We start from the raw sequence: 11,543 nt of genomic DNA, 5'->3' as shown, positions 1-11,543 counted from the left end.
GAGGACCCGCAATCTATAGTCGCACTTGGTCAGTGCACTCTGCTGCTCTCTAGTGTCAGAAAATTATAACTACAGATTCGTCTAAAGTCAAACATTAGCTAGGACATGAATCTTTGGGGTATAACTACTCAAAAGATATGGATTCTGTAGATACATGCTACATATCTGGTGGCACTATTGCACGCTAACTTTGTTATAGAGGTCCCATGGCTATCACTGTAATGGAGACTATGTGATGTACTCTGTTATGGGACGAAGGTACTGAATCTAATGAGGATACTGCAGCTGATTTTGGTATGGAGACAGTATGGCATCTTAAACTATATGAATATCTGTACAGCGCTTTGCATATCTATGTTCCTCTTTTTCACTTCTAGAAGTTAGAGATATACAGTACAATCACCACTTCATGCTTCAGCAATGTTTTAAGACGCTATGTAACTTAAGAAGGCACTGACCTCTTTAATGCAAGAATCAAGGCAAGCCACCAGTTACTAACAGCACCTCTGTCTTACAATTAAAGATAATTAATGTTACTTTTACGTGGTGGCATTTGTGCACTTATAGTAAAGTGTTCGCAGCCATACGATATTTATAACAACAGGTGTATGTAAGCAATATATTTAATTTTAGTATTCATCAATGAATGGTTACATGGTGATGACCTTGTTACAATACTTTCCTAATACCATAGTATTCAAGTGGTTGTACTCTACCTGGACAACCCTTATTTAAATAAAGTGGTCCCCCTTAGAAATCACATCTTGAGAATGTTTTTGTCTCCAGATTCTTTAGCACACTTGCATTCATTCATGGTCGTGAACTAAATTACAGCTCATATAGTCTATTTCCAATTGTTTTAGTACACTACCTAGTCAACCACTTTTTAAATAAAGGAGCACCCCTTATGAAATAAAAATAACATATGGTCATCTTCCTCACTGGCACCGCTCCAGCGATATCGGCGCCGTGTTTCTCGGGGGTTGTATGACATTATTATGTCATGTGAGCCCTGTAGCCAATCAGAGACCATTATTGGGCTGCTGCATGCTCAGTTCCTTCATCCAGACAAGCGGAAGTAGTGAGAATGCAGCAGCCTAAAAGCTGATTGGCTGCAGGGCTCACGTGACATAACAATGTCACACAAGCGCAAGGAGGCCTGGCGCCAGCATCGCTAGAATGATGCCAGTATGGGAGGTGATGGTGAGTGTATGTTACTTTTATTATTGTAAGGGGGGTACTTTATTTAAAAAGGGGGTGTCCAAGTGGTGTACTAAAATAATCGGAAACATACTTGATGAGCTGTAAAGAAAAAAAGGAATCATAGCTTACCACGCTGTGTGAGTTGAAATCCATGGGAGGAAAACCGGTGGGTGCCATGACTTCAGATGGTGTGGCTGAGCAACAATGGAAAAGTGAAAAGAGCGGCACTTCCACAGGTAAAATAAAAACACTGTTTTATTTCTTTTTACCATAAAACCCGACATACAAAGATAAAAAAAAACTGACGTGTTTCCGACGTCCTAGACGCCCTTAATCAGAGCATGATTGGAAACATACTAGATGAGCTGTAGTTTAGCTCATACAAATGAATGAATCTGGCTGCAGGCATAAGTAGTGGGAAAAAAGTGTACTAAAATCTGGAGGCAAAAACGTTCTCAAGATGTGATTTGCAGAGAAAAACATGAATGGGCTTACATGAAAATAACACATTTGGTTTTATTTATTTTTTTCAATGGTTTCAAAACAATAAAGCTCCATCACAAGTATTGATGGGAAAGCATGAATTTACTGTGAACCCAGCCTCATTGTTGTCAAGTGTGATTGTCAGAAATGCCATCAATATACAGTATATTAATCACATTTAATATGTATTCCAGGAAAAATAATTCCCATTTTTCTATTCTATCAATGCTAATTGTACACTCTTGTTTTGATAAAGAACAATGAACGTTGGTCTAATACCTGAAAAGATATTGTAAACTTATATTAGACTAGCAGACACACAATGGATCAAATCTCTTTTTTCCTCACATTATTCTCCACTATTAAAATCGCATGAATCAGTATTGTGCAGATTTCACAAAAGGTTTAACATAGGAAGCAGGATGCAGGTTTAGAGAGGAGGGGGATCAGACTTTCTTATTCTTTGTGGGGTGATGAGATGATTGATAATACAAGATGCTTTTGGGAAACTTAACTGCAATTAAGGACATGAGTTATTAGATAGGACCCCAATACCAACAATGAGAGGTTAGCTGCAAATAGGGGCTTCTATAGTATATGTATCCATAGCAATGGGAAGCATGCAGCAGCAGCAGCTAGTCTGCAGACCCCTGTCTCTTTAGGGAGGTAGCAGCACGCTCTGCATTGACGTTGGTGAGTCAGACAGCTTAATGAAGGGAGGAAATTTGGTGCTGTGAATAAGATGGGGAGGAGATCCCTCGGCTCAGACCGCTAGCTTCCTCCTCAGTATCTCTAGAAGGTATAGAGAGGACCAGGACCACTTCTTTGGTATTCTTTACAGCATCTGCTCCTTTTCCAGGGTTCATATGCATCTAATGGAATAAAAAGAACTGGGGAGTGAATGTTAAAGTTTATGGATATATTAACAAGCAGATATTTTAGTAGTGCCGGCATTATCTACCATAAAGTAACAAGAAACTTTGCAAGATTTGGAAAAGAGGGGAGCCAACAGGGAAAGGGATCCTAAAAGCATCATCTATGATCAGTCTTCTGGATCCCAGAGATTGACTGCAGACAAGGAGATGTGTGGATATGTTACAGTGTGATCACTAAAGACACCAGCAGCACAAAGCACTTCTTATATTGGTGACTGCAGGACTGCAGGGAGACAGCAGTTCAGCACTGTAAGAGTGGACAGCTCTCTCAGCCAAAGCAGCAAAGCAACCAGTGGACTCTCCACAGCACAATGGAAGGTGAGAGCATGAGACTGTATTCGAAACCCAGAATAGATTCATGTTAATGATTTTTCTTATAGTAGCTATTTCTTGCAGAGATGGAACAGGAGAAAACACTGTAGGGCTTTAATTAATCATAGACCGCTCATGAGCTGCAGTAGCATTTATTACTAAGACTTGTGTTATAGACCCTTATCGGGCATAGCAGTACCTCTCCCTACACAGGAGGTGGGATTAGACCTGTTGTCACACTGCCTGTGCCCATACCTGATGTGGATTGAAAGTCCATTTCATCTGTAAAACTTCAGATTTTCTTACCTTTTTTTTTAATTAAAGGGGTTGTCCACTACTTTGTATGATCCCCCAATGTATTCCCCCGGGGCCATAAGTGTTTCTCTAAATACCTTGTGGTGCCTTTTCTGCCTGTGAGCGGCGCTATCACTGGCCAATCACAGGCATCCCGTGACCCACGGCTGCAGCCGGCTCTGACATCCGCTGACGTCACAGCAAGTCCAGGCTGCAGCAGAGGGTCCCTCTTCTGTGTTTCACCGGTGGATGCTGGGTTGTGGCCGGGGTTATTCCCCTGCGTCACACCTGGCATCCACCGCGCGCTCTCCCTCTCCTCATTCACTTTGAAATCGCGCGGTGGATGCCGGGTGTGACACGCAGGGTAACTCCGCCCAGCAGGCAGCGCGGGGAGCGTGTCACTGATGTCATGCCTCACTTGACGTGACATCAGTGACAGGTCACGTGATGCCTCTGAGCGGCCAGCCATAGCGCTGCTCAGAGGCAGAAAAGGTACCGCAAGGTATTTACAAAAACACTTCTGGGCCCCGGGGGATACATTGAGGGGTTCATATAAAGTAGTGGACAACTTCTTTAAGGAATTAATGCGAAATGGGTAAATGGTTAATATTTGTACTAATAATGCATTCTTCTGAGAATTAATCATTGAAAAGTAAGGCTGAGGTCCTGTCATTTTTTAAAGACATTTTCACATTTCTCACTGCAGAGATAGACGGGTCTGTGGACTACGTCCAATATTCTTGATCTTGCTGTTAGCAAATCAGGTTTACTTAAAATAAGAATAAACACCAGTATAGCAATATTGATATTTTTATTATAAGAATACTAAGCCAAATGTTGCTGTTAGAAGGCTACATATATGAAGAAAATGAATGATGTTAGTGTACGTAGAGAGAAGAAATGCACCTTACCTTACCTACAGCTTACTAGACTTCGGTGGAAAATCAGAAATAACAGTGATGTCAGAAAGAGCAGTGCCAAACTGCAAACACAGCTCAGCTGCATCTGTACTGAAAATCTGGTAAAAATTCTTTACTTTGGTTGAAATGAGTTGGCGCTGTAGGGCAATTGAAAGGATATACAAAGTTCATAAGAGATATTGTTGCATGTTTTCTTGTGATGTGGCACATTTATTGATCTCTAGACCTCTTAGGGTCAAATATTCTTATAATTTGCACTATAAGTATGCATGTGTAATGGAAAAAAAGGAATGGATATCCTACAGGTGTGTATTTGTACACTAGTATAATACCAAATATTTAAATTAATACCAAATTGACAAGAAATGATGTTTTTCAACTGCTTGAATATGAAAATCTCCTTTAAGAATCTTGGTGGCAGCATTTTTTGGAAATATAAAGCAAAGGAAAGGAAAACACATACTTGGGTTAATAATTCAACACAGCCATATGACTGCAGCTTTCAAGATAGATCTAGGCAATATTAGGATTATTACCTTATCTATGGCATTCCAACAGTAGCATTGGATTAAGATACTACTATTTTCATTGCCTGAAAGGGGTGTTATGGGCTGAGAAGAAAAGTCTGCAATTTTTCTGCCATGTCAGAAAATGATTTATTATTTTAATCAGGTTTTTGTAGGTTTTTTTTTTTTAATTAGCAATTTTTTCCATATCACAGTATATATTAAAAATATAATTCTTGCTATTGGCCACTGAGGGTTTTTAGACTTCTACTTAATGGGGTATTTTCAGGTTGTGTGTTCAGCGGCACAGAGTTCTGCAGTCTCTTTTCTTCCTGGTTGCTGGCTGGTGGGTGTGATTGGGGGGAAAGCACTCCTCCTTGAGTGACAGTTTTGTTTATGTAGTCCTGCCACTGAGTTTATGTTACTCTGATGCATTAATGGTCTGTCTCTGCATATTCTAAAGTGCACACTGTTATCACTATATGTAAACGCCAATGGTGGGATTTTTGTTATGCATAACTGATACCGTTAGCTCCAGCTCAAAAGTCGAGAAAGAGGGAGAGGAAAGCGAGCAACTAACTGTTGTATAGAAATGAATGGGCTAGAGAGAGCTGACTGGGATTTCACAAGATAACTCCTCATCTTTGGATACAACTACTGTGCATACTTGGCCAGGCTCTGCTTGATGATCTCCTTTGCAACAAGCTGCACAGTATGTAAGATAATAGCTATTTCAGCAGAAGAATAAAAGGAAATAGAAAAAGAAAGTCAATTGCAAACTTGCTTATTTTCATACTAACTAAAGTAATTTAAAGATGAGAATACTCATGTAATGTTGTTACAAGGAATACACATATACATTAGCAGCAGTAGATGGCCTCATACCCTATGTTTTGTATTGAAGCATCTAATGAGCATGTGCATACAGTGGTGGCCAAAAGTATTGGCACCCCTGCAATTCTGCCAGATAATACTCAGTTTCTTCCTGAAAATGATTGCAATCACAAATTCTTTGTATTATTATCTTCATTTAATTTGTCTTCAATGAAAAAACACAAAAAGAATTGTCCTAAAGCCAAATTGGATATAATTCCACACCAAACCTAAAATAGGGGGTGGACAAAAGTATTGGCACTGTTTCAAAAATCATGTGATGCTTCTCTAATTCGTGTAATTAACTGCACCTGTAACTTACCAGTGGCACCTAACAGGTGTTGGCAATAACTAAATCACACTTGCAGCCAGTTAACATGGATTAAAGTTGACTCAACCTCTGTCCTGTGTCCTTGTGTGTACCACATTGAGCATGGAGAAAAGAAAGAAGACCAAAAGGACTGTCTGAGGACTTGAGAAACCAAATTGTGAGGAAGCATGAGCAATCTCAAGGCTACAAGTCCATCTCCAAAGACCTGAATGTTCCTGTGTCTTCCGTGCGCAGTGTCATCAAGAAGTTTAAAGCCCATGGCACTGTGGCTAACCTCCCTAGATGTGGACGGAAAAGGAAAATTGACGAGAGATTTCAACGCAAGATTGTGCAGATGGTGGATAAAGAACCTCAACTAACATCCAAACAAGTTCAAGCTGCCCTGCCGTCCGAGGGTGCAACAGTGTCAACCCGTACTATCTGTCGGCGTCTGAATGAAAAGGGACTGTATGGTAGCATACCCAGGAAGACCCCACTTCTTACCCCGAGACATAAAAAAGCCAGGCTGGAGTTTGCAAAAACTTACCTGAGAAAGCCTAAAACGTTTTGGAAGAATGTTCTCTGGTCAGATGAGACAAAAGTAGAGCTTTTTGGGAAACAGCATCAACATAGAGTGTACAGGAAAAAAAAGAGGCATTCAAAGAAAAGAACACGGTCCCTACAGTCAAACATGGCGGAGGTTCCCTGATGTTTTGGGGTTGCTTTGCTGCCTCTGGCACTGGACTGCTTGACCGTGTGCATGGCATTATGAAGTCTGAAGACTACCAACAAATTTTGCAGCATAATGTAGGGCCCAGTGTGAGAAAGCTGGGTCTCCCTCAGAGGTCATGGGTCTTCCAGCAGGACAATGACCCAAAACACACTTCCAAAAGCACTATAAAATGGTTTGAGAGAAAGCACTGGAGACTTCTAAGGTCCCACCAATGAGTCCAGACCTGAATCCCATAGAACACCTGTGGAAAGATCTCAAAATGACAGTTTGGAGAAGGCACCCTTCAAATATCAGGGACCTGGAGCAGTTTGCCAAAGAAGAATAGTCTACAATTCCAGCAGAGCATTGTAAGAAACTCATTGATGGTTACCGGAAGCGGTTGTTCGCAGTTATTTTGGCTAAAGGTTGTGCAACCAAGTATTAGGCTGAGGGTGCCAATACTTTTGTCTGGCCCATTTTTGCAGTTTTGTGTGAAATGATCAATGATTTGATTTTTGCTTCATTCTCTTTTGTGTTTTTTCCTTGCAAGCAAATTAAATGAAGATAATAATACCAAAGAATTTGTGATTGCAATCATTTTCAGGAAGAAACTGAGTATTATCTGACAGAATTGCAGGGGTGCCAATACTTTTGGCCACCACTGTAGGTCTTTATGAAGGGAGGGGGGAGCCATGACACCACCTATTGTGAAAGCTGAATCCTTTGTTATAAACTCTTTATAGAGGTGTTATCTGTCATTGAAATCCTGCTACTGATGATAAGGAGCCTGCTGAAAACTTTTCCTGAATGAACAGGAAGAATCAGTTCAAAATAAGCCTAGTGGACAGTGTGAAAAATACTAGATTAATAATTTTGCTTTTAATACAGATCATGATATGAAATAATAGTTTTTTTTTATTTTTATACATACTTGTAAGCATTATCAAGCTATTTTATAATTAATGGCATGGACAAGAAAAGCCATATAGTGAAAAAGTTGTTCCTTCACATCAAGCAGCAAATGTCCTGCTCCCCATCAGTAGTCAGCGACAATGTCGAGGACATTTTGCCTGCACTACATTTGGACAAAGTGATAGATACTTCCTGAATGGTGCACTGCACATCTTAAATTTGACTGAGTAAAATTGTAAAAGAAATATACCTGCTTGAAGAAGATGGGGCCTATGATCATTGGAGTGTCTGGGCATTTCAATTGTTTTTATGTGGTGTAGGAAAGCAGGAGGTAAGGTCCTGGATAGTAGATATGTGTAGATAATGTAAGCTGTACCAGTAACACTAAGTTACTGAGAGGGTTTAATGTGACTGGTTATTGAGTCGGGGTTTTTGGAGTAACCAAAAGAATCTTACTGGGAAAAATCGATCATATGATCCAGTCCGGGATTTATAGGCTATTAACAGCAGCTGGGTTAGCTCAGCAGAGTGGAGTATGTTGAGAATGGAGAAAGGCAAAGCTGCTGGTTAACCTGCTCTGCAAAGATAAGTGTGTCTTAGCCAAACAGAATTGTTTGGTGATTGCGTTGAATACAAATGTGAGCTGCTGCTGGGAATACCGAGGTTGATAAGGATGCTACATTTCTGGTGTTTCATTCTGCCTGAAGAAAAGGACTGTTTATGTTATTCATTGATACTGAAGGAAGGCTATTTTTGTTTTGAAGCTATAAAGTTTATGATAATAAACTACATGCTGTTTTGATATAAAACCCTGTGCCACATGAATCCAAGTTGATACACAAGGAGAGTGTGAACCTCTACAATGGGGAAGCATGCCCTTCAGGCTTTGCAGAAGCAAAATGCACTGCCTCATCTCTGCCTGATTTGTGAAGTTGCAATTGCTATGGATTTCATTGCTGCATATACTGGCATATCTGTAGAAGAAAAATAAAGCAGTGCTGATTATATCTTGATGCAAACAAACTGGAGCTTGTGTAACCTTGAAATCTTGCACTTACAACATATTTGTTTATGGCTGGCAATCCACAAGCTGTTTGGAAGCCTCAGGGACATTGTCTTATGTGAAGGAGGAAAAGGAGGAGGAGCAGGTGGATTGGGAGGGGAACATAGAGATATCTGTAGCACCCTGAGGATTCGGCTGCTACAGGGGTATTGCACCTCAAGCCAGAGGTGTGATATTCCACTCCCGGGTAAGGATGGAGTGTGGAACTGAGCTCAGTTAGCTGCATGCACTACACACATCCCATTTCCGGAGGACAGACCAATGGTACTCCCACTTAATAATGTGCAGGTACGACCGAGCCTGTCCTTGGCTGGAGTGGGAGGGGGGTGGTACATCCCAGTAGTGTAGGGGCAGATAGGGGGAGCAGCCTGGGTAAAGTTAGGAGCTCATTGGGTGCTGGTCACCTGAGCTCACACATAGAGGGAGTATTTAAGGTGGGCACCATCTAAGATCAGGGTCAGTCAGTCTGTGAGAAGTCAGTCAGTAAGTCTTTGCAGAGCGGTGGAAGAGAGCAGAGGAGCAGAGCAGCCCCAGAGCCAAGAGTGAGAGAGGAGAAAGAAAGACCCAGAGGGGGAGAAAGAAGGAACTCTGAGAGCCCAAATTAAATCAAAGGGTGAAGAGTTGGCAACAGGGTACCGGATCCCAAGCTGGCAGAGGCTACAGCACACCTTAGCCAGGAACCGGAGGCCGTGGGCAGAATCTGCCACGGCCACCCACTATATCCACCCGGAAGGCAGACCACGCATAGGGTCAGGGAACCCAGAGGCAAGGGTTCACCAACAAGAGGCCCGAGGGAGCCGGACTTAGGTGGATCCCTGGTGGGGAAGGCCAGAGACGAGGACAGGACAGAAAGGGAGCTCAGAACCACGCTCCAGAACTACTTGGGGGTTGGCCGAGTCCAGGACCTGGTGGACGCAGCACGGCTCGGGTGGTCACTCAAGGCCGGAGTGACCGGTACAAGAACAGCAGTAAGTAAAGAACCCTGAACTGCACAACCCGACTCTGACTCTCATTACCATCTTCCCTGCCCTTCCACAACCACCATCCTCTGCACCTGACCCCCTGAGGCTATACCCCTCCCGTTGGGGGTTATACTACCTAAGCTGCACAAACACCATCAGCCTCAGCGGACCCTGCTGCAGCGGCGGCCGTAGTGACCGCAATTCAACGGGTGGCGTAGTCGACATAAAGAACTTTAGTAACATCAGTAAGGACTGCCACACACTGAGCTTGACACCCTGGGCACGGACCGGGTCACAGCCACTCGGAGACTACAACCCCCATCTGATCCGGCTCCGGGTATCCCCAAACAACACTGGCCCAGGGGGCGCGTCAACTTTGGCGTAGTCGGCAGGATTACGTGCCCGCAACAACCGGGTACTGCGTGCCTGAAGAAAAGAACGAGTTTACCTCAAAAAGAAGTCTCCCGCCGATCCCGGAGGGTCCCCGCCATCGGACCCCATCACAGGTCGTTTCCCGCCGGTTGTCCGCCATTAACAGCTTTTTCCCGCCATCTGCAGAGTTTCCCGCCACTGGGAGACGATTCCCGCCATTTCCAAAGGTTTCCCACCTTGGAAGAGCGGACGCCATTATGGGCGTGCCAGAGGGTGGCAAGAGGCCGCCTCCCATCGTGGGCCAGGACCGAAAATGGCGCCAAAAGTGGAAACCGCCCCCACCAACAGAGACTGTGATGCTAGAGGTGTCTGTCAGCGTGAAAGAACTGCCCCTGGAGCTGACAATCACCAAGTGGCCCCGGGACCGCCCTCGAAGTGGGAGGACTGAGAACAAGAGAGCAAAGATGGGTGTCGCCTGGAGCAGTCTGGAGAGAGCGCACCCGGAGACAAGAAGCCTGGAGCAGAGTCCAGAAAGAGCCTACCCGGAGATGGAGGGAGAGCCAGGCAGCACCGACCCAGTGGTCAGGAGCCTGATGCGGGCCGCCACTCCAGGCAGCACCGACCCAGTGGTCAGGAGCCTGTTGCCGGTCGCCACTCCAGAAGACCTGCTGGAGACAACGGAAGGAGAGCAGAGCAGCACCGACCCGTTGGTCAGGAGCCTGCTAGAAGCAACGACCCCACTAGGCTTAGTGGAGGTCTTGGCACAGCTCCCCCGAGATCGGGAGTGTGCACAGACCGCGCTGGAGGGTCTCGCACGGAGGATGGCCCGGGTGCAGCGAGAGACGTTGGCGGCGTGGAGCCGAGAGATGGCCCAGCAGACCAAGACTCGTCAGCGGAGCACGCCACCCGAGACGAGGAGACAGACCGCCTCTGAGGATGGCGCAGGAGGACTGAAGGCCGGAGACGGCGCCGAGAAGGGAGCCGAACGAAAGGAGGCAGGTAAAGGGGACGTCTCTACCCCAAACCGGGAAACCGCGTACCTGCCCCAGCTCCCCGTCGCAGAGCCCGAAGTACCCCCTGCCGTGCCCGTAACCGCAACGTCACCGCCACAGATTAGGCCTCAACCGGAAGCCGCAGCCGCGACCCCTGTGACGTCACACGCCTCGACCCCGAGCGTGACCAAGCAGGAAGTACCACCAGCCTGGTCGCAAGGCCTAGTACCCCCGGGCGCCGCAATACCAACAGCGCCCCCTACCTCCGCGGAGCCACCGGCCTGGTCGCAGGGCCAAGTAGCCCAGGGCGCCGCCGTCCTTACGGTGCCCTTCACTTTCCAGGTGCCCCAGGCCTGGCCGCAAGGCCTGGGCAACCCGGGCGCCACCACCACCGCGCCCATAAAACCAAGAGTGCCGCATCTGGGAGAAGATCTGTTCGCCCAACATACGTGCCCGGATGGGCAGCCCTTTATATGGCCACCGGAGTTTCACCATCCCCGACTCCGGAAAGAGAGACCCCTAGACGAACCCCTGATTCCGGTTCCAAAGCCCGTAAAAAGGACCTCGCCCCCGCTAGAGGAGGCACAGTTTGAGTGGGACCCCACCGGAGAAGATCTCATGGGGTTCACTCAGGAGACCCGGGCAGCTGCAGCGGAGCGTGCAGAGTGCTGCCGCCAGCAACTCGAGGTCTTCG

At 45.4% G+C, this 11,543-nt stretch overlaps 1 protein-coding gene across 1 annotated transcript in view; it reads left to right on the top strand.

Moving 5' to 3' along the window:
• Nucleotides 1–2,287: 2,287 nt before the first annotated feature.
• The window catches only part of NPFFR1 (neuropeptide FF receptor 1), a 407,424-nt gene continuing 398,168 nt past the window's right edge, over nucleotides 2,288–11,543 (top strand). The window contains exon 1 of the mRNA XM_073681431.1: nucleotides 2,288–2,939. Within this exon, the coding sequence (XP_073537532.1) occupies nucleotides 2,933–2,939 (7 nt within the window). The 5' untranslated portion in view covers nucleotides 2,288–2,932. The remainder of the gene's footprint in view (nucleotides 2,940–11,543) is intronic.

The sequence above is a fragment of the Phyllobates terribilis genome, unplaced genomic scaffold (assembly GCF_046119375.1).
Source record: "Phyllobates terribilis strain yellow unplaced genomic scaffold, ASM4611937v1 Scaffold_5__5_contigs__length_657084704, whole genome shotgun sequence".
NCBI classification, from domain to species: domain Eukaryota; kingdom Metazoa; phylum Chordata; class Amphibia; order Anura; family Dendrobatidae; genus Phyllobates; species Phyllobates terribilis.
The sequence above is the reverse complement of the archived record's forward strand: the minus strand, read 5'-3'. Positions and strand labels throughout refer to the sequence as shown.